We start from the raw sequence: 24,680 nt of genomic DNA, 5'->3' as shown, positions 1-24,680 counted from the left end.
GGCGCACCCAAAACAGCGTGATTCCGAGACAGACTGACTGTCGTCCAAGAACAGAAGACACAAACCTCCCTGTTCAATATGGTTCCCGTACTCATGGTAGAAACAAACTACTTCCTCTCCACCCATATCCCCCCTTTGCCCCCGAAGACTGAAAACCCCTCACAAAAATAAAAATGGTCCCACAGGATCCAAGTCTATTGAGAGAAGGAAGGGTGGAGGGATATATACAGAGCAGAACCACCTTATCTGAACACACACACACACACACACACACACACACACACGCACACACGCACACACACACACACACACACACACACACACACACACACACACAGACACACGCACACACACACGCACACACACACACACACACACACACACACACACACACGCACACACGCACACACACACACACACACACACGCACACACACACACACACACACACAATCAGTAATGCTTACCTGTGTGAGTAAATGTTGAAGGTTCAACCCCGAGCCTGTTTACTAGTAAATAAATCTTTGTCTTGAACTAGTAATACTTGTGAGGTTAGAAATGGTTTTGTGGTGAGTTCAAAGGACCAACCTGAAAGAAATAACCCCTAATAAGCGGCGGCCCCCTGCTGTGATAGGAGGAAACTGTGTCACGCAACCACAAAGGGTCCAAATGAGGTGTGAGACGGACCCCTGGAGCATGACGTCCTCACCGTGTTGCCACAACAGAATGTCAAAATGTCACAGCTCCTCAGGAAGTCCAGAAAAAAGACAATCTCGTTCCGCCTGTGGTCACCGGACAAAGTCTATAATCACAAATGTGGAAAACAAAATCCATGAATGAACACACAGAACAAACAACTAGAAGAAAAGGGAAAGACGCAAACCTGCAAGAAACAGTTTGGAGCCACTGAAGCCAGCTGGACCCTATTGTGATCAGATCCCTGAAAAATCCAGGACCCGTCCCAAACTGTACCAATGATTCCAGGGTCACAGATCTAGTCTATCTGGTCCAAACCACAGAACTAACTAGCTTGATGAGTTTTGATCCGTATCAGAGCCTTGTCCCTGAGACAGAGAACAGAGGATCTAGATTTGGATCAGACCTGAAGTCAGAATCTACAGACTGGATGAATGGAGACCAAGAAGCTGTGAAATAGCACAAACAAACTGGTACGATACAGAGCCAACATTGGTGATGCTAATAATCAGGTCAGGTTTACATTATTGAGGAAAGATACCAAAAATAAGTCAAAAGGTCAAGTTAAATATTTGCATAATGTTTAATCTGTTAAACCAAAGACTAAATACACCAGAGAGGGAAGAGAGTCGGACAGATAAAACAAATCAGCAATCAGAAGAAGCAGGAAGGAAACATGGACAGGAAAAGAAAGCAGAAACACAACATAATGGGAAATTAACTACTGAAATAAAACAGGAAATCGTGTCCTAAACCTAGAAACATGATGGCAGGACGGCGTTGTCACAGGATTACTTTGATTTATTATGAAGCAGATTACCATAGTATTGACGTACTCAATTAAATCTATTTGATTCCACAATGCTTATATATATGTTGATATATACTGTATATATTGCTTATTCTAAGCAAGACGGAACATAAATATTTAGCAGCCATGACTGCTAAATATAATGTCAGTCAATGAGTCACAGCGTTCCGCTCACATTCGGTGTGTGTGCACCAGAGGAACATAGTACTCTACAGGGGGTTGGCAGTTCACACACATGATGTTACATGATGTCAGCAGATTGTCTGGTGCAGCAGTAGAGTAGAAGAGTAGAGTACAGCAGAGTAGAACTTTATTGATCCCTTAAGGAGGTTCTGTCAGGGAAATTTACTGAATGAGAATGTCCTCAGCAGAAATAGTCCAGGTGGAGGCAATGTGGAACTACTTCAACTCAATGCACCTGCAGGGAATCCTGGTGCTTGTACAGCACTACAAATGTAGCTGGAACTGCAGAGAGGACAGGAGGCAACACGTCCAACTCAGTCCGCAGAATCCTCAGTCCACTCCCCCACTGCTGCAGGGCACTGCATCTGTGAAGAGTAGGAATAAAGACCACATGAAGACCACATGAAGACTACATTAAGACCACAGACACTGCATGTAAAGACTAAAGAGACTATTTTTAAAGACCATAGTGACTGCATTTAAAAACCAAAGAGGCTGCATGTAAAGACTGCATGTAAAAGTTATACGAACTGCTGCCCAGACTGCTTGCAAAACCCTCATGTAAAAACATAAAAGCCGCATGTATGGAAAGAAGAGGCTGCAGACGCAGGAGACGACAACCAATTCAGTATGTAGAGATCTAAACGGGAGAAGCAGTATTTTTACAACTTTATTTATTTTTCAAATGAACAGGCTACTTGTTGATTACTGAGGGTTGATAGAGGACATGACTTTGTGTTCTTGCCATATGAACATGCATTCTTTTGTGTGCAGATATTTACACATATATTTGTTAATGTAATAGCATTTATCTAGACAACATGTACAATTTCAATTCCAGTGTATTAAGTACAATTTTAGGGTATGGAAGACACTTTTGATGATCCATTGGATTCCCGTGGATTAGATTACATTGTTTCAGAAGAAGAATTATCTTTAGCTTGATGATTTGATTAAGATCAGGAATGAAACAGTATTTGTTTCTGACACTGACGATCATGTCTTATTGTATTTTTTTATTTTTGCAGTGTGTTATATTTCCACTCAGGCCTTCAAACAGGATTGCTGGCCTGTCACTGCGGATTACTTCTGTCTTAGTAGACTCTGACGAGCACTGACAGCCTCAGATAACTTTTACAAGCTGGAGGAACATGCGCTTCCTCTTTGTGTTTGAATTGGCTCCCACAGACAGACCACACAGTCAACTGGTATGTACACCTCCATTGAACAAGTGTTGCAACTTTTCCGGGGGAAAAACGCTGTTATTCAGGTTGACATCTCATTTCAGACAAGACATCAACATTAAAACATATGAATCGCAGTTTGCTATGCAACTCCCTTTGTTCTGGCATGTGCAGGATCATGTGATGTATGTACATTCAGATAAATTTATGAATGGTATGGGAAGTGTTTTGCCATTCATAAAAGTGTCTTGTGCTCCATGTCTGAGTCTGCTTTTTGTCAACATTCCTTGTAGTTTACATTCCTGTTTGTAACCAGGTAATGGAGTGTGTGTGTGTGTGTGTGTGTGTGTGTGTGTGTGTGTGTGTGTGTGTGTGTGTGTGTGTGTGTGTGTGTGTGTGTGTGTGTGTGTGTGTGTGTGTGTGTGTGTGTGTCAGGCTGAATAGAGCACACCAAACTGGATGGACTAGATTGTAGCAGCAGAAGCACGCAACCCACTGTATATTCTGGCTCTTGCATGCAAACGTGTTTGCACGCAAACACACTTTTGGTTTGCTGTGCAGCCTTAAATCAACACGCTTCCAATAAAAATGTGCTTTAAGAGGAGAGAAATGATATAGTTTAAGGCCATTAAAATGCATTTAGATTGCATTGACTTGTGTAAATCTTATTCACAGCCTGATTACTGCAGAGCAGGACTTGGCCTGGCTGCTCAGTAAATGGGAGTAGATGAGGGTGTTCAGAGGTAAGACGAGCTGTTGACGCATTATTGTTACAGCTATCACGTGTGGCGGCTCTGCCCTGACAACTCTCTGTTGCACGAAAACTTGTCACGAAAACTTCCTGCAGGGGAGGGGAGTTTTTGCAGCTCACTGTTATATCTAATGAAGCATCTCTCAGAAGTAGCTGTTAGTGTTCCATCCCATGAATGGGGAGCAAGACAGAGAAGGCATCACGCATCAGAATGAACGCACAGTGTGAAAGAAATCGTCTCTGGGTCAAAACCTTAGAGCACATAACAAATAGCTCAAGAAATACAGACTGAATAAAGAACAGCACCAATGCAAAACAGATACGTTCACATCCCTGCAGCCTGAAGGTTGTCTAAAGGTTGTGGGGTTGTTAATTTCCTCAAGGGCACCTTGGCAGAGATAAAAACAATAAAATGTTTAAATATGAAATAAGTGAGTGTCTTTATCAGTGACTTTTGTTCTCATCAAGTTGCACACCAGGCAGTCTTCTTCACTGTCCTATTTTAAAACCCACCTCTTTTCCCTGGCGTCTGACACCCTTTAGAGTGTTTTGTGTATTATTTCACATTATTTTAATTGTGTTTTATCTGTTTTTAAACTTTTTATTTCTGCTTTTAACTTATTTTAAATTGTTTTACTGGATTTTTATTTGATATTTAACTGCATTATGTTCATGGTTTTATGGCGCGTCTCTTCTGTTTTTATCTAGTTACTGTGCAGAACGTAAAAAACTTTGTGTTCATTTAAATTATGTGATATAAATAAAGTGTGTTGGATTGGATCAATTTAGATCTCTTAATATTAATGACTTTAACCGACCGCAGCTGAATCATTTAGTCGGTCAAAGCTTAAAATTAGTTGGTTTGTCTAAAATAAGTGGAATGCTTTTATAAAATAGTAAATAAAGAGATCAACAAGAAATTTAATCTCACGTTTCAAGAGGTTCTAAGACTTAAATGTCGGCTGATACAGAACAATTTGCAGCGCTACTAAACCACAGAGACACAGTCACCCACAATGTAGGAGTGAGCCCCAAAGAGACGCCCTGACAGCATCCCATCATTACTGCAGAGATAAGAACAAACTCTGAGCGACTCCTGGTTTTGTGTTGTGTGAGTCTTGTCTGTCCGTCTCGTCTTACAGTAAAATTAAGACTGTGTATACTGGATCCCCAAGATCAATAACCTTTCCTATTGATCATTAGTGCTTGACTGCCATCATGTTGCAATGTGGCGATGGACAGTATATTTTAACAAGTATAGTATTTTCCGTACTATAAGACGCACCTTCAGCGAATGGCCTATTTTAAACCCTTTCCATATTTAAGGCGCACTGGATTTAAGGCACACTGTCGGTTCTTGAGGAAACTAAAGGCGTTTAAGTGCAGCTTATAGTGTGGAAAATAGTGTGTTCACCAAGAAATGAAGGCATCAACTGTACCCGGGTGTGAAGGAGTGAGATGGAACCTGGTGACAAACTGAGGGTGCGTCACGGCCCTCACACCCCCCCCAACACCAACACTTCACCCAGACTGCAGGCTGCCCAGATTCCTATCACGTTCCCTCTCATATCTGATCCCCAGCGCTGAGTGTCCACACTGTTCTTAGTGTCCACACGGGATCTTAGTCCATCTGACAGGTTGCCGTAGCAACAACTGCAGAGTGGAGGCGTTATCCATGCTTTGTAACGATCAGTGTGTTTGGAGCTGTTCAGACTGCAGTTTAACACTGCTGAGTTAAACTGCTGTGTTTAGTTAAACTGTGTTTAGTTAAACTGTGTTTAGCTAAACTGTGTTTAGTTAAACTGTGTTTAGTTAAACTGTGTTTAGTTAAACTGTGTTTAGTTAAACTATGTTTAGTTAAACTGTGTTTAGTTAAACTGTGTTTAGTTAAACTGTGTTTAGTTAAACTGCTGTGTTTAGTTAAACTATGTTTAGTTAAACTGTGTTTAGTTAAACTGTGTTTAGTTAAGCTGCTGTGTTTAGTTAAACTATGTTTAGTTAAACTGTGTTTAGTTAAACTGTGTTTAGTTAAACTGCTGTGTTTAGTTAAACTGTGTTTAGTTAACCTGTGTTTAGTTAAGCTGCTGTGTTTAGTTAACCTGTGTTTAGTTAAGCTGCTGTGTTTAGTTAAGCTGCTGTGTTTAGTTAAGCTGCTGTGTTTAGTTAACCTGTGTTTAGTTAACCTGTGTTTAGTTAAGCTGCTGTGTTTAGTTAAGCTGTGTTTAGTTAAGCTGCTGTGTTTAGTTAAACTGTGTTTAGTTAACCTGTGTTTAGTTAACCTGTGTTTAGTTAAGCTGCTGTGTTTAGTTAATCTGTGTTTAGTTAAGCTGCTGTGTTTAGTTAAGCTGTGTTTAGTTAAGCTGCTGTGCGTTGACTGTACACGTGGAGGACGGCAGAGATTCCCTTCTGGTTTGTAGTTTATTTTATTACTAACATCCCATCATCTGTTCATCACAACCATCCGGTCACTGGTGGATCTGCAGGCTGTGATTGGCTGCATCACTAGAGCGATTCCACACGGGGACACGTCCTCCTCCACTTCCTCCACTTCCTTCTCCTGGAGATTCTTTGTTTCACATTTACCTCATGAGTACAGTGAGGGACAGTCCATTGGTATTTCCTGTGACTGAGCCAGACTGATCATTTGTAGTTATATAAAGGTGCACCTTTACATTTACCGTGTTATTTAGATTTTGTTCAAGTAGAGCCCAGCTAGTCTGATTAGCGTCCCAGAAACCTGCTGTCGACCCTAAAACGAGAAGAGATCCCTCTGGATGGAGGTGGATGAACGTTCACCCACAAAGAAGCTGAATAAGGTAGAAATAATAATAATAATAATAACTGTTTTTGAGTTGAAATTTTATGTTTGACCTTAATGCTGCAATTGTGGCAGTACAAGGAAACCACAGCGACTCCATCAGACAGAACACAAGTGTTTTGAGTGTACAACACGTCATGAGAAAGATAATCCAGTGGCAGGTTAGGAGCCAAAACCCAACAATTACCTGTGCTTCAAACATGCTGTTCCCTTTGAGTCTGTTTGAGTCACTGACTAACTCCAGAAACTCTGACTCATCACAACCTGCTAGCAGCCCAGAGCAGCTTCTGCCAACCGGGTGAAGCCATGAAAAGTCCTTCTGAAATCATTGTGAACCTTCAGGTTACATCATTCACAGAAACACATCTTTACATTACAACCTCTTCTTTCACAGAAACCAGATCGCTTTGATCGAATGGTTGAAAACCCAAATGCGCTGAATCAGCAGCTGTTCAGCAAGTTGCACAAATGTTAGCGGATCAACAACGTAAAAACGTTTTACTGATGACATCAACCTGTTCTGGGGCCACATCAGCATCACAGCTGTCCTCAAAGGGCCAGATGTAACTAATAAATGTAACTAAATGTAACTACTCCTTAATGTAACTAATAAATGTAACTAAATGTAACTCAGTGTAATGTAACTAAATGTAACTACTCCTTTATGTAACTAATAAATGTAACTAAATGTAACTCAGTGTAATGTAACTAAATGTAACTACTCCTTAATGTAACTAATAAATGTAACTAAATGTAACTCAGTGTAATGTAACTAAATGTAACTACTCCTTAATGTAACTAATAAATGTAACTAAATGTAACTCAGTGTAATGTAACTAAATGTAACTACTCCTTAATGTAACTAATAAATGTAACTAAATGTAACTCAGTGTAATGTAACTAAATGTAACTACTCCTTAATGTAACTAATAAATGTAACTAAATGTAACTCAGTGTAATGTAACTAAATGTAACTACTCCTTAATGTAACTAATAAATGTAACTAAATGTAACTCAGTGTAATGTAACTAAATGTAACTACTCCTTAATGTAACTAATAAATGTAACTAAATGTAACTCAGTGTAATGTAACTAAATGTAACTACTCCTTTATGTAACTAATAAATGTAACTAAATGTAACTCAGTGTAATGTAACTAAATGTAACTACTCCTTAATGTAACTAATAAATGTAACTAAATGTAACTCAGTGTAATGTAACTAAATGTAACTACTCCTTAATGTAACTAATAAATGTAACTAAATGTAACTCAGTGTAATGTAACTAAATGTAACTACTCCTTAATGTAACTAATAAATGTAACTAAATGTAACTCAGTGTAATGTAACTAAATGTAACTACTCCTTAATGTAACTACTAAATGTAACTAAATGTAACTCAGTGTAATGTAACTACATGTAACTACTCCTTAATGTAACTACTAAATGTAACTAAATGTAACTCAGTGTAATGTAACTACATGTAACTACTCCTTAATGTAACTAATAAATGTAACTAAATGTAACTAAATGTAATGTAACTAAATGTAACTACTCCTTAATGTAACTACTAAATGTAACTAAATGTAACTCAGTGTAATGTAACTACATGTAACTACTCCTTAATGTAACTAATAAATGTAACTAAATGTAACTAAATGTAATGTAACTAAATGTAACTACTCCTTAATGTAACTACTAAATGTAACTAAATGTAACTCAGTGTAATGTAACTACATGTAACTACTCCTTAATGTAACTAATAATGTAACTAAATGTAACTAAATGTAACTACATGTAACTACTCCTTAATGTAACTAATAATGTAACTAAATGTAACTCAGTGTAATGTAACTAAATGTAACTACTCCTTAATGTAACTAATAAATGTAACTAAATGTAACTCAGTTTAATGTAACTAAATGTAACTACTCCTTAATGTAACTAATAATGTAACTAAATGTAACTCAGTGTAATGTAACTAAATGTAACTACTCCTTAATGTAACTACTAAATGTAACTAAATGTAACTCAGTGTAATGTAACTACATGTAACTACTCCTTAATGTAACTACTAAATGTAACTAAATGTAACTCAGTGTAATGTAACTACATGTAACTACTCCTTAATGTAACTAATAATGTAACTAAATGTAACTCAGTGTAATGTAACTAAATGTAACTACTCCTTAATGTAACTACTAAATGTAACTAAATGTAACTCAGTGTAATGTAACTACATGTAACTACTCCTTAATGTAACTACTAAATGTAACTAAATGTAACTCAGTGTAATGTAACTACATGTAACTACTCCTTAATGTAACTAATAATGTAACTAAATGTAACTACTCCTTAATGTAACTAATAATGTAACTAAATGTAACTCAATGTAATGTAACTAAATGTAACTACTCCTTAATGTAACTAATAAATGTAACTAAATGTAACTCAGTGTAATGTAACTAAATGTAACTACTCCTTAATGTAACTAATAAATGTAACTAAATGTAACTAAATGTAATGTAACTACATGTAACTACTCCTTAATGTAACTACTAAATGTAACTAAATGTAACTCAGTGTAATGTAACTAAATGTAACTACTCCTTAATGTAACTAAAAATGTAACTAAATGTAACTAAATGTAACTAAATGTAACTACTCCTTAATGTAACTAATAATGTAACTAAATGTAACTCAGTGTAATGTAACTAAATGTAACGACTCCTTAATGTAACTACTAAATGTAACTAAATGTAACTCAGTGTAATGTAACTACATGTAACTACTCCTTAATGTAACTAATAATGTAACTAAATGTAACTAAATGTAACTAAATGTAACTACTCCTTAATGTAACTAATAATGTAACTAAATGTAACTCAGTGTAATGTAACTAAATGTAACTACTCCTTAATGTAACTAATAAATGTAACTAATAATGTAACTAAATGTAATATAACTAAATGTAACTACTCCTTAATGTAACTAATAATGTAACTAAATGTAACTCAGTGTAATGTAACTAAATGTAACTACTCCTTAATGTAACTAATAAATGTAACTAATAATGTAACTAAATGTAATGTAACTAAATGTAACTACTCCTTAATGTTAAGTAACTGAATTCATTACTTATTCAAGTTACAAACATTACAGTTAGACAGAAAATCAGTAAAATGGGCTGAATTACTGCATTGTGGGAAATGAATTTTTTCCTCAAAGCCCACGTTTGACATTTATTTTTAGTCGCTCTCCTTTTATTCTCTCGCGGGCCACATTAAATGGTGTGGCGGGCCACATGTGGCCCCCGGGCCTTGAGTTTGACACATGTGCTCTGGACGGACTTAGGTGGAGAACAGATTTCAGTCAGGAAACAGGATTTATTTATTCACCTGTGCAGTGACAGAGATAGGGAGAAATGGGGGGAGGGGGGAGGAGAGGAGAGATGGGGGGGGGGGTGTTTGACTGCAGAGAAAACAACCTGAGCTCAGGTATCCTCCTTTGGTCCAGACTTCATGTCTGACATCTCTTGATAATCCCTGACTGACTTTAGGTCCCCTGAAGCTGAGAGCTCTTCCATCATTTAGAACTCATGTTATTAAGAATAACAAAACACATAGAGCTAAAATTAACCAACAGATTTATTAAAAAAGTTAACGAGTTTGAAAATATACCCAGTTACTGTTTGTTTTTAATACTTTGCATCCAGAAGACAAGGTCAGTCTAAAAGAATTGTTTTCTAGCTGCAGGTTATGTTCATATTATTTATATTTATTTTTTACAGTTCTGACAACTTCCTCTTTGTAGAACATTCTACCAACTTCTCTAGTCTCCTCTATGTCCAGAACAGACCTTCCATCTTGAAGCCTCTCCATCTGACGTTGGTCGTGTCATCAGCAGCCCCCCCCCAGATGAAGGAAGAACCTTCAAGTGGGACGTGTCAGCAGCTCCAGCCACCTGTTCCCTCCACATCATTGTCCAGACATGAGTGTGATGAGGCGGCTGCAGCGGGTTTGTTTGCTCCTTCTTGACGTGTGGACGTGTGACAGATGGTAGACGACCATAGAGACAGGATAAACAGAAGTCATGTGACCACAGAGACGTTTGATTGTTTCCCTCAAAATCACATGTGTCAAACTCAAGGCCCGGGGGCCAAATGTGGTCCTCAACATCATGATATGTGGCCCGCGAGAGAATAAAAGGTCAAAAGTGTGCTTTGACTAAAAACTACATTTCCCATAATACAGTAATCCTATTTTGAACAGTCAGCGTCCTAGCTTGTGTTATTATTTGTCTTTATGCTCTTGGATAGTTTGATCCTTGATTGATGGAGTTCTGTGGGTTTAATAACCTGACAGATTAAAAGGATTGATGTTAGAACAGAGAAACAAACAAACATGTTTTTTCTGTCTAACTGTAATGTTTGGAACTAGAATCAGTCAGAAATTCAGTTATTTAACATTAAGGAGTAGTTACATTTAGTTACATTACACTGAGTTACATTTAGTTACATTTATTAGTTACATTAAGGAGTAGTTACATTTAGTTACATTACACTGAGTTACATTTAGTTACATTTATTAGTTACATTAAGGAGTAGTTACATTTAGTTACATTACACTGAGTTACATTTAGTTACATTTATTAGTTACATTAAGGAGTAGTTACATTTAGTTACATTAAACTGAGTTACATTTAGTTACATTTATTAGTTACATTAAGGAGTAGTTACATTTAGTTACATTACACTGAGTTACATTTAGTTACATTTATTAGTTACATTAAGGAGTAGTTACATTTAGTTACATTACACTGAGTTACATTTAGTTACATTTATAAGTTACATTAAGGAGTAGTTACATTTAGTTACATTACACTGAGTTACATTTAGTTACATTTAGTTACATTAAGGAGTAGTTACATTTAGTTACATTACACTGAGTTACATTTAGTTACATTTAGTTACATTACACGGAGTTACATTTAGTTACATTACACTGAGTTACATTTAGTTACATTTAGTTACATTAAGGAGTAGTTACATTTAGTTACATTACACTGAGTTACATTTAGTTACATTTATTAGTTACATTAAGGAGTCGTTACATTTAGTTACATTACACTGAGTTACATTTAGTTACATTTATAAGTTACATTAAGGAGTAGTTACATTTAGTTACATTACACTGAGTTACATTTATCAGTTACATCTGGCCCTTTGAGGAAAGCTGTAATTCTGATGTGGGGTGTCACCCCTGATTTAAATAATTCAGTATCTGCTTGTCACCTATTGATTATCCAAAAAAGGGAATAAAGCTCATGAATAAAACAGTTTCAACTTTATTAGAAACTTTATCTTATGGAAACAATATTAACCAATAATCTCATAAATGTTTTACTAAGTGTCCTGGAAACAACCATAGAATGCTGACATGAATATATAAATTACAGAGCACTGGGGGCCAAACGTCTACCAGTGTAAACGATGCAGAATCTTGCAGAAAGGCTGAAACAGAGCATAACCTATAACATTATATAACCTATGCATTACATAACATGACATGACACATATAGTATAAGTCTATGTCATTTAATTATCTTGTGTCAGATCATATTTCCATCATCATGAGTGTCATAATCTCCTGGTTGGTAAAAATATAATCTGGACCCCAGTTGTTCTGTTTCCCCTCATTGACAGTTTCAGTGTTCAGCTTCAGGTGACAGAAGCGCTCCTGCTGTAACCTTCATCTGACACATGCCACAGCAGAGCTGTTGACTGAAACTCCTCCGTGTTCTCAGCGTCCCTCCGGGGTTTTTTCCATCACAAAGCCATAATGTCAAGGTTTCAACATCGCACATGGAAATACCCACCGTGTGTGCAGCTCTGCTTATGGAATACATGTGTGTATTCTGGCTCATCACGTCGGTCCTGGAGTCAGTTTCATTCAACCTGCAGCCGTGATCAGCCTGGTGTAACGCGAGGCACGGAATTCCAAAGAAGAAAACACTATTTTCACTTGAAAGTTAATGGAAATTCACATTATGTATGAAGGCAATCACTTTCTTTTATGCATTTGATGGAAATACACACACACACACACACACACACACAGACACACACACACACACACACACACACACACACACACACACACACACACACACACACATACACACAGGACTACACACTCCTGTGACCACACATAAGCTGGTCATGCTCCCTGCTGCTGCGCTGGTTCAGCGGCCGGTCAGGAGAACTCAGGTGTATCAGGACTGGGACGCTGCCAGTCTGCGATGGGGGGTCCCAGTCTGTTCAGCAAAGCTAAATATCATCCATACATGGACGTAAAGAGCCATGCTGTCAATGCATCTGGTGTAGAATAGGTGATAGTGACCCTGGATGTGAGGCCCCTGTGCACACACAGGTAAACGTATATCGCTTCTTGATCACGGAGCGTTGCATAACAGCCTGGAGAGCCTCCGTCCTGCCCCACATGGGGCTGTCTGAGCTTGTGTGTGCATGCAGGTTTACCAGACGCCCTTTATCACCATGAACAAAGTGCCATTAGCCACACTCGTGCTTCTGCATTTAGATTATGGTTCATGCATTCCCCTGACCACGATAACATCTCCCCTGAACGTGTGTTTGTGTCTGCACCAGAGGCCGGGCTCACGTACGCCACGCCGGGCTCGCCGAGCAAACGTGTGTGAGTTTCATCCTCAAACGTGTGAATATGAAGGAATAATCGGCGTGCACGGGGTCCACGAGCGCCTCAGCCACCCACACAGATGAAGACGAGCCCTGTCGTGCGAGGCCTCTCACGGCTCACACGACAGTTCCACGCAGACATCACTTCCTTCTTCACATCAGAGGGGAATTCCACCTCTCTGCTCTCGGTCGCTCACGTCTCTTTCATGTTTAAGGCCAATGGGAGACGGTTTGGGAGCTCCTTTTCTGCGAGTGTTTAAACACACACACACACACACACACACACACACACACTCCTCTGTACATGCAGGAGACAGGTGATCACCACTGCTGCCTCCGAATCCTGAAGTCAGCGCTCTTCACTCTCAGACGACCTGAGAGGACGGCTCTGGGCTCTGATTGGCTGAGCTGCAGCAGCAGACCTGCACGCTCTCGCGTGTGAACCTCTGGCTCACTGCCAGGAGACAGAACCAGTTAAAGGACAGGTTCATGAGAATCTGTGTGATTTAGTGTGTGTGTGTGTGTGTGTCAGGACTCTCTCACACACACACACACACACACACACACACACACACACCCACACACACACACACACAGATTAGAAGTACGGTAGGACTGAACCGGATGTCCTCATTTCATACACACACTGTGAACAGACTTGGTCCAGATTTAGAGTGTTATCTGGATTAACTGTGGTTAGGACTAGTTAATTTAATCAGACCTACAGTGTTATCTGGATTAACTGTGGTTAGGACTAGTTAATTTTATCCTAACCTACAGTGTTATCTGGATTAACTGTGGTTAGGACTAGTTAATTTAATCCTAACCTACAGTGTTATCTGGATTAACTGTGGTTAGGACTAGTTAATTTAATCCTAACCTACAGTGTTATCTGGATTAACTGTGGTTAGGACTAGTTAATTTAATCCTAACCTACAGTGTTATCTGGATTAACTGTGGTTAGGACTAGTTAATTTAATCCTAACCTACAGTGTTATCTGGATTAATTGTGGTTAGGACTAGTTAATTTAATCCTAACCTACAGTGTTATCTGGATTAACTGTGGTTAGGACTAGTTAATTTAATCCTAACCTACAGTGTTATCTTGATTAACTGTGGTTAGGACCACTGGTTAATTTAATCCTAACCTACAGTGTTATCTGGATTAACTGTGGTTAGGACCACTGGTTAATTTAATCCTAACCTACAGTGTTATCTGGATTAACTGTGGTTAGGACCACTGGTTAATTTAATCCTAACCCACAGAGTGTTATCTGGATTAACTGTGGTTAGGACCACTGGTTAATTTAATCCTAACCCACAGAGTGTTATCTGGATTAACTGTGGTTAGGACCACTGGTTAATTTAATCCTAACCCACAGAGTGTTATCTGGATTAACTGTGGTTAGGACCACTGGTTAATTTAATCCTAACCTACAGTGTTATCTGGATTAACTGTGGTTAGGACCACTGGTTAATTTAATCCTAACCCACAGAGTGTTATCTGGATTAACTGTGGTTAGGACCACTGGTTAATTTAATCCTAACCTACAGTGTTATCTGGATTAACTGTGGTTAGGACCACTGGTTAATTTAATCCTAACCTACAGTGTTATCTGGATTAACTGTGGTTAGGACCACTAGTTAATTTAATCCTAACCTACAGTGTTATCTGGATTAACTGTGGTTAGGACCACTGGTTAATTTAATCCTAACCTACAGTGTTATCTGGATTAACTGTGGTTAGGACCACTAGTTAATTTAATCCTAACCTACAGTGTTATCTGGATTAACTGTGGTTAGGACCACTAGTTAATTTAATCCTAACCTACAGTGTTATCTGGATTAACTGTGGTTAGGACCACTAGTTAATTTAATCCTAACCCACAGAGTGTTATCTGGATTAACTGTGGTTAGGACCACTGGTTAATTTAATCCTAACCCACAGAGTGTTATCTGGATTAACTGTGGTTAGGACCACTGGTTAATTTAATCCTAATCCTAACCTAAAGAGTGTTATCTGGATTAGCTGTGGTTAGGTTCCTTGTTGCCATTTCATCTGGTAAGCGTACTCGTTTTAATTGAGTCAGAATACTTTGTCAGTCATGTCCTTTCAGAAGAAATACATTATGTTTAGCAGAGCCAATGATAATCAAGCCGCTGTGGGTACATTAACTTTATTCTGGAGCTTTTGTCATTTTAAAAAATTGATGTTCCTCCTAACGTGAACTCTTTTTTTGTCATGAATCTGGAGCTTCTTTTATTGTTCTTTACTCGAGGGACGACAGAGTGACTTATATACATCAGATGGTCGGAGTGATTTCAGGGATCATCTCCTCGGTGAAGACGATCTTCATGGGACAGCAGAACATTAGTCTGAAATCCAACTTTTTATTTAGTGGCGCCACCTTGAGGACACAATTTGCACATGTAGTTTAAAGGAAAGTACATCTCCCATGATGCATTTCACCTGTTACTACACCTGTGTTCATGTGTAACGCCGCTTTTCATTCAACATAAATGGTGAATTAATATTTCATAAAACACCAAAAAAGGATCTAAATGGTAACAGGAGCACAAATAAAAATGTTAATATAAATTTATTCCACAATAGTCCAGGAGCACATGACAATCTATAAATAGAACAGGAGGAGAGCTGGTAGCTGATTCAAGCCCACACGGGTCTCAAACCGGCCCCCAGCCCAGGACTGAGTGGACTGGGCAACAGTTTTCTCTTCAGGAAATTGTTCTAATGTGGAAACGTCAGAGGAGCAATAACAATCTTTACTTTAAATTAAATAGTTCTAGATTTACAGAGATACAAAAGTTTTTTTAGTGAATGTGGAGAAAAGAAAGAAATCCACAGATTGAGCGTTCTGTGATCATGTGTTCCAGGAGGAAGTGGGCGTTGACTCTCTCTGTTCCAGGTTCCCATTGATTTGGGAACAGGACACATTCAATGTCTTTACGTGTCAGGATAAAAATGTCCAACATGTATGAACCTTCACCCGTCATCAGCTGCTGTCCACCTTCACTGAGAACTAAAACACAACAAACCACAGCAGAAGTCTGAGTTCACCTCTAGTGAAATGTCGACCAATCCTGAGAGAGAAGAACGGTTCACGCTCAAACCGAAGCGAGGACGGGCGCCTCGGAGGCCACGTCACAGATCGATGGTTCCCTTCACTTTGAACTTCTTGGCTGAGCGTTCGCTGGATCGCTGCTCAAACTTGCTTCCATAGATGAAGGAGGTGAAGCCGCCGAGCTCCACAGAGAACACGCTGTTCCTCTTGGGGATCACTGCCAGGAGACACGAGGAGCAGGCGGTGAAACACTCCCAATACTAACAGGAGCATTAAATACAACAAGTTTAACAGCGTTGGTCTGAGTCCCCTCAGGGGTCGTGACCCTGATCCGTGTCTAACCTTTGAGTTTGTCCTCTTTGGTGATGATTTTAAAGACATGTCTGAACTCCTGGATCAGAATCCCCGTCGTCCCCACGTATGATGGGCAGACAGACCGAACCACTGCATCGGTGAAACACACACACACACACACACACACACACACACACACACACACACACACACCTCTGGTCATCAGGTAGGGAGGCCTGTATTGACGGGGGCTGAAACGACCCCTACAGCCTGATGAGACTAAACCGACCTGTGATGATGGCGCCGTGGAAGTCGGCTTTAAGGAGCTTCTGCTGCACAAACTGTGGGCAGCTGTAAACATACAGGACACCACCCAGGTTAGCTAACGCTGGCTAACGTCCGTTGTGTGAACGTCTGTTTTAGATCTTTTTTTTTTGCCTTGTTTGATGAAACTGTCATTTACACTTATACTTATAACACAATTACTTTCAGGACACAACAGAGATTAAATGAAACAGAAAAAGTGGATGGGAAGAGGATGGGGCAAACTCTTAACAGTTGCCCTGTCAATGTGTGGGAACCATGAGGACGGATGGAAGTGAGAGAATTCATGAGGAAGGTCCAGCTGGACGTGTGTCGACCCCCAGCCCGACCCACCTGGTTGGTTTCAGTCCGCTGCACAGATCAGTGATGTACTGTTTCCACAGGCCATGCAGAGGCAGGAACAGCTCGTATCTATGACAACAACGATGAAGACAGTGATGCCGAGGGAGTGGAAGATAACACCACATCCCAGTTTTTCCTCCTCATGGGGTGTCACACTACAAACCAACCTCTGGTGCTCGGGTTTGACCTGGAAGAGCTTCATCGCTCGTTTCTGCCGAGCGTTCAGCCCTTTGGTTCTCCTCGTCTTCCTCTTTGACCATCGCTCCTTCTTGGGGTAGTTGAGTATGACAGCCTTGTGTCTCAACATGCTGCTCACATCATGGTGCTGCTGCTGCTGCATGCTGTTGCTCAGGAACGCCTGGGTGAAGGTCTCTGCTTTAGATCTACCCTGAGACTGAGGACGAAGACAGAACATTTACACATGTGATCTGAAAGCCGGTCCAGACAGAGGTGTGGTCTGAAGAGCATCTATCTGCTGGGTGGCTTTTTTTAAAAACTTTTAATAATAATACTTTGGAATCATTTAGAATCTGATGTAGAACATTTGGGACAGGATTGTGTTTCCTTCTGTGTTCATGACCTTTTCTTGGGAAAAAACTTTGAAGTATTGAGTAATGAGTTCAGCTCACCAATGTGCAGGTTACCATCAGCACTAATGCACTAAACCTTTGATTAGCCGTAAAGCTCACCGTACAGATCAGGGGAATTCAATTAAAAGTCCAGTTATGAAAATTTCTTCTTAGTAAAAGATCTGAAACCAAGTTTGTGTCTTACAGCCGGCTCCTATGTCCACATTTTCATTTATTATCAATTTTCAATGCACTTCCAGGTGTGTTGAACATGCAGGTAAACAAACAATCTGATTGGCTGAACTGAGTGGAGCTATTACCATATTAACTGGAGGAACAGCGCCTGCCGTCTACGGCCACCACAGTCGGTAAAAATGCGCAAAGAAAATCTACTCTAGTGAACATAGAGTGGTCACGGGTCCGGACAGAACCGTCACTCGGTCTGGATCCGGACCGCGGTCCGCTGTTTGTTAACGCCTGGTAAAGTCAAGTATGACTTACAGAAAAAAAGTAACACATGTAAAGACTTGAGTTACTAAAGCAGACACTAAAGTCAACGTTTCGTCACTGACAACTTTTCTGAAATACTGTATTGTATACTCAATAGCAAAATGGGCACGGCAAAACATATTTTTTGTGCTATTTTCAATCAAATATAGGGTTCATATATTTTATCAACAGTGAAAAACGGTTGTACTGATTGTGTGACAAGGTATGAAATTGTGTTGCAATCAGTCAGTAAACTAACGTCTAAAGATTCTTACCCGCTACCTACTACTGATGGGTTCACCTTACAGAAAACCAATGAATAAATAATTACCAAACTAGTTACTTTAAGCTCATCATGTTACTGTGTGACACAGGTCACAGGTACATCACTCTGAACCTGTTGTGTCTGCTCACCTCCACACCCAGGACCTCCACCAGATCACGAGGAATCGTGGCTCGAACAAGTTCTTCTGTTGGAAACAGAAACAGAAGCAGTGAAGACCAGAGGCCTGTACCCTAAAGCTGGATTACTGCTTAGCCAGATAACTTCAGGCTTAACCCTGGCTTTTTGGTACCACAAAGGTGTCTGACTTTCTATCGCGCTACATTGTCGCGGTAACCTATGCTCAACACTTAACCTGCTCTGGAGCAGGATAAGTTCAGGATAAGAGTTCGGCAGGTATAACAGCCCCACCTACTGACCAATCAGAGCTCAGCAGGTATAACAGCCCCACCTACTGACCAATCAGAGCTCAGCAGGTATAACAGCCCCACCTACTGACCAATCAGAGCTCAGCAGGTATAACAGCCCCACCTACTGACCAATCAGAGCTCAGCGGGTATAACAGCCCCACCTACTGACCAATCAGAGCTCAGCAGGTATAACAGCCCCACCTACTGACCAATCAGAGCTCAGCGGGTATAACAGCCCCACCTACTGACCAATCAGAGCTCAGCAGGTATAACAGCCCCACCTACTGACCAATCAGAGCTCAGTGGGTGTAACAGCCCCACCTACTGACCAATCAGAGCTCAGCAGGTATAACAGCCCCACCTACTGACCAATCAGAGCTCAGGGGGTGTAACAGCCCCACCTACTGACCAATCAGAGCTCAGCAGGTATAACAGCCCCACCTACTGACCAATCAGAGCTCAGCGGGTATAACAGCCCCACCTACTGACCAATCAGAGCTCAGCGGGTATAACAGCCCCACCTACTGACCAATCAGAGCTCAGCAGGTATAACAGCCCCACCTACTGACCAATCAGAGCTCAGCAGGTATAACAGCCCCACCTACTGACCAATCAGAGCTCAGCAGGTATAACAGCCCCACCTACTGACCAATCAGAGCTCAGTGGGTGTAACAGCCCCACCTACTGACCAATCAGAGCTCAGCAGGTATAACAGCCCCACCTACTGACCAATCAGTTCTCCTGAAAACGGGCCGTCCGTTCCCTGAGAACCCGGTGGATCTCGGGTCACAGCTTGTGTGCAGAGCGCTCAGGCAGAGAGAATATTTAGGGATGGCTGTAATCCGGTGGGATTGGCTGAACAATGACTGTAGAAAGGTAGAGGTTTTGGGGGGAGGGGTTACATTACATCTGTCAGCTGCTGGAGCCTCACATCAGGAATGGAACGCACCCCAACCCCGCGCTGACAGCCCCACACAGTGTGCATTGACCTGAGGGTCTTTGAGACAGTTAATATATTTCTGAGTGATGTTGGTCATTATTATGATGTCCTGAAATCCCTCGTTGGACGGGTTACAAGCAAGACACAGATAGAATGTCATTGATCAATGATTTCTTTCAGTAAATCATGGATTGATTGATTGATTGATTGATCGGTACTTTTATGTAGTGATGGCAGTTCGACACTGAAGCTTCGTTACACGTTTCAAACCCTAGAACTACAATTCAATAGAACCACTGCTTCGGAGCTTGCTTTGGGGCGGAAGACAGTCACGTGACAATGACGTCCAAAGCAGCAACTGCTTCGTTTCCCGAGGGAACCACCTGACTGGTTCGCGGTCCAAGGATGTCATTCACTGACACGCCTCCTCACCTGTGACAGTTTTGAATGTTAGCGCCAAAAGTCCTTTATATACGCTCTGGAAAATGCACCGTTTGTGGGTTTTTGTCGGAGAGTTGTTGTTGTGGTTGTTATTGCATTGCGTTGCTTTTTTGGATCATTTGATCATTATGGAGCCAGTCAGGAAGAGAGGTCGTTCTGAAATGTGGGAACACTTCATTCTGATCTCTGCTGGTAAGGTAGGTGTAATGTCACATCTGTAATGAAGGAAGTTACATGTCTAACAGTAACTAGCTATAGCTATGGTCTACCATCCGTGTATATTGATTAATGATAATAAATTATGCTGTTAATGTGACAGCTTTATAGAGTCAAACTGTATTATTATTAACAAATAACTTTCTGTCCAGGTCCAGTTCTTGGTGTGTTCTGCTGAGCTGAAGTATCATGGGATACTTCCTCCATGATTAGGCACTTCACTGCCAAACATGGAGCTGCTGGAAATCAGGGGACCACAAATCAAGGTTGGCTATATTATTATATTATTAGACACACTAACACAATGTGGTCTGGCTGTGTTTCATGAGTCGTAGGCCAGCTTAACTTAAGTGTAGTTTCACATTAATCTTCTGGTATCATTTTAATCATTTACTTTTTATTTCTGTCTATTTGTCCTAGTCGACCGGAAGCGAGAGCTGGATGAAGCTCTGGTAAATCTGGTGGTGAAAGACTCGCAGCCTTTTTCCATCGTGGATGACTGTGGCTTCAAGGAGTTTGTGGGACTGCTTGATCCCTCATACGTTCTTCCATCCAGGCGAGCTCTCAAGAGCATGGTGCTTCAGAGATATGAGGAGGAGAACACCAAGGCCAAGGCTGTAATGGTGAGGGTGGAGGCTGTGAGTCTCACTGCTGATATGTGGACATCCATTAACATGGAGGCCTATCTTGCAGTGACCTGCCACTACATGGAGGACCCCATGAAGCTGGACACAGTGCTCCTGGGAGTGGTGCCGTTCCCTGAAGCACATACTGCAGCTAACATCAGTGCAGCCACAAGATCTCTGATGGAGGAATGGAGCCTTGAGGGAAAAGTGACCTCAATTGTGACTGACGCAGGAGCCAATATGCTTGCTTCTGTCAGAATGCTTAACTTGAGACATGCACTCTGTTTTGCACATTCTTTGAATCTGGTCGTTAAAAAGTCTTTGGATGCAACCCCTGGCCTCAACGAACTACGCACAAGGGCACGGAAGGTGGTGTCTTTCTTTAGAGCCAGCACAACAGCCAAAGAAAAGCTGAAAGAAGTTCAAGAGCAGATGGTCATTCCTGTCAAAAAACTCATTCAAGAGGTGGACACACGCTGGAACAGCACCTTCCTCATGCTGCAACGCTTATACGAAGAGAGACAGTCTGTGGGTGCAGCTCTCAACACTAAAAACTGATGTCATCTTCTGATGAGGATGACACGACAGCAACATGCCTCCAATTACTTTCCCCCTTTCACCAGGCAACGGTCGAACTCTCTGAGGAAAAGAGAGTGTCAGTGTCCAAAGTGATCCCAATGGTAAAAATGCTTATGTTGTATTTGTTTGACACTACGGGAAAAACAACCCATGAAACAGCGAAACAACTGGGACAAAACTTAGTGTGTATGATGCAAAATAAATTTGAGACCGCGGAAAGCCAAACGGCCCTGACAATGTCGACGCTGCTGGATCCAAGATTTAAAACTATTGGATTCTACAATCAAGGACAGGACCAGGCAGCAGTGAGGCGACTGACAGCACAGTGCTTCGAATGTATAAGGAACAAAACCACCCTCCCCACAGTCTCTGAGGAACAGCCCTCCACATCGGCTCAACCAGCAACTGCTGAAACTCTAACATCAACAAGTAATATTATGAATAGTATTTTTTTTCTAATAAGTTAAAATGCTGATGATTGTTGTCGTGTTTGTCTTTCAGATAGGAACTTTTGGGAAACGCTGGATCGAGATGCTTCGGATGCAAGGAGGGCAAGGAATGCGACTGCAGACGCAACTGTGGAGGTGCAGCGGTACTTTACCGAACCACCACTGGCCAGGTCAGAAGACCCAGTGGATTACTGGAAGAACCACCAGAGTGTATACCCAAATTTGTTTAAACTGGCGAAAAAAATTTTATGCACACCTGCTTCATCTGTTCCATGTGAACGAGTCTTCTCCAAATGTGGAGAAATTGTCACCAAGAAAAGAAACAGACTTAACCCAAATACTGTTGAAAAAATTATGTATCTCAATAAAAATCTTTGACCACCCTCATCCCAAATTATCAGCCCTTCCATAGTTGCACAAGCACACCAAACCAATACCAGATTTTCCCTGCATTCTCTACTCAACAACAATCCACACATTTGTCAATTATTATAAGTGCATAGAATATAATATTTAGTCTAGGGTATATCAACATTTAAAATGAAAGATACTTTAAGTGCAAGCAAAAAGGAGGTGATTTTGCATGTGTGTAGCTGAAAGCTTCTTGTCAAACGAACTTGCAGTGCAGGGTTTGAACTTTGCCAGGAGAGGTCACTATAACTGAAGCTTTGAGTAATGAACCCATTTTCAAACCAGTTGGCTCAAATGATTCAGGGCTTCACAAAAGCTTCATTTGCCCATCACTACTTTAATGTATTCTGTTGGCGATGCTGAAAACCTGTGAAGAACACAGTACGTAGAGCTGTTCATAAAGTCACGGGGCTACGATCACATGTCATAACCAAAAATGTGGTACACACACACATTTATGCTTTTTGCCTGGATTATTGATTTGTATTGATCGTATTTATTAATTATTATTGTTTGCTCCTCCGTTGTGGAATATGCGGCTCGGGCCGGTTTGTTGCATGTTTGTGATTGGTCGCATGCAGCAAACTCCGCCCTTTTTATGTGAGCGCGCACAGATCTAGAGTGGACAAGTCTGGATTGAGTTAGTGAGTTGATAGCCGGCTTTATGGGACCGAAAATCCGGAGGGCGGATGTCTGGGTAAGTGAAGCCAGATAAGTAAGAGGAAGCCCGGCTAGGTTAATCCAGCTTTATGGTACAGGACTCTGGGCTGATCGTGACAAACAGATCAACACAAACAACAACATAACAAACAACCTAGCAAACAGAATAATAAACACAAACAGAATAATAAACACAAACACAATAATAAACACAAACACAATCCTGCTGCCCCAACAGTTCCAACTTACCGTCCATCTTCCCGGATACTAGCGTTCTCAAACACCGGAAGCGGAAACCGTTCTTCTTCTGATGCTTTAAGCGGTGATTCAGCGGATAGCCTGCTCACCACTGCCATCTGGTGATTCTGTCCGGGAACTGACCAGATCCAATGAAATCTAGTCTGACAAAGAATTAAGTCGTTGTTATTATTTAATTTGACGGATACAGCGGATGAAAATGAATGAATGTAACTCTTATATTTTTTTAAATATTTTTTTATTTTTGTAGTATATGTACTGTTAATGCTACATGTGTCTGTTAGTGTAGTGTATGTCCTGTTTTGTTTGTTTTTGTTTTTTTCCTGGTGTTTGGCTGAGCAGTGGTTATGTGCAATATTAAAGTACCTATCTATCTATCTATCTATCTATCTATCTATCTATCTATCTATCTATCTATCTATCTATCTATCTATCTATCTATCTATCTATCTATCTATCTATCTATCTATCTATCTATTTCCTGTTAGTGCATTGTAAACGGTGAAAAGCTTTACATGTTATGGTCACGTGATCGCTCTCTAATACCTGCGTCTTCTTGTGTTGTTTCAAACCTGTTCTCTGTGACGTCACTCTTTCCTCCACGTTCCCTCCTAATGCTGGCCCTTTCTTTACTTTAGATAGCCTGCTCCATTCCCCCTTTACGATCTCACCTATTCCTTATTTGCGTCGGTTTAACGTCTTAATATAATTTGTTGTCATATTTTAATCAGACATATTTTAGTTGCCTCTTTTGCACCTTTGCCAATTATTTCCATCGACCTCTGAGTGCGCTGACATTTATATAAATCTCTGAAGTCTTGTTTTTGCTTTACCAGATGGCGCAAGGCTTTTCCAGTATGAGCTGTTTTCTTCTGAAGAACCTGTCCAGGGTCTGCTGAGAGGGGAACATTTAAGTGTTTGAGCTGCTTAAATCAAATGACCCACCTGTTAGGTAGAAACAGTAGTGGCTGCACCAAGTTTCTAAACCTCTGGAGTTTTTAAATCAATCTAATGTATTCGGATGATCAACACATGGGAGACGGAATCGTTTAGGTTGTTCTTAATCTTCTTAATCTTAATCTTATACTGTATACTGATTATGATCCCCGCAGGGAAATTAGTGGCACACTCTTGCTACTGCAAGTCTCAC

The 24,680-nt window shown here is 40.6% G+C and overlaps 1 protein-coding gene across 1 annotated transcript; it reads right to left on the bottom strand.

Annotated features, from left to right (window-relative positions):
* Positions 1-15,324: 15,324 nt before the first annotated feature.
* pop4 (POP4 homolog, ribonuclease P/MRP subunit) lies at positions 15,325-23,552 on the bottom strand. The gene is made up of 7 exons (XM_068327545.1): positions 23,522-23,552; positions 18,672-18,727; positions 17,367-17,593; positions 17,191-17,268; positions 16,823-16,884; positions 16,582-16,683; positions 15,325-16,456 (listed from the first exon to the last, which is right to left on the bottom strand). Exons 1-7 carry the CDS (start codon positions 23,526-23,528, stop codon positions 16,320-16,322), a joined length of 669 nt encoding a protein of 222 aa, XP_068183646.1. The 5' UTR covers positions 23,529-23,552; the 3' UTR covers positions 15,325-16,319.
* Between the last annotated feature and the right edge of the window lie 1,128 nt (positions 23,553-24,680).

The sequence above is a fragment of the Antennarius striatus genome, chromosome 11 (genome assembly GCF_040054535.1).
Source record: "Antennarius striatus isolate MH-2024 chromosome 11, ASM4005453v1, whole genome shotgun sequence".
In the NCBI taxonomy this organism is placed as follows: domain Eukaryota; kingdom Metazoa; phylum Chordata; class Actinopteri; order Lophiiformes; family Antennariidae; genus Antennarius; species Antennarius striatus.
The sequence above is the reverse complement of the archived record's forward strand: the minus strand, read 5'-3'. Positions and strand labels throughout refer to the sequence as shown.

Coding starts and splice junctions, on each gene's coding strand:
- pop4 (XM_068327545.1), bottom strand. Junction 17,269..17,366: donor GTCAAACCCGAGCACCAGAG/GTTGGTTTGTAG, acceptor TTGTTGTCATAG/ATACGAGCTGTTCCTGCCTC. Junction 16,457..16,581: donor CAAAGAGGACAAACTCAAAG/GTTAGACACGGA, acceptor GTCTCCTGGCAG/TGATCCCCAAGAGGAACAGC.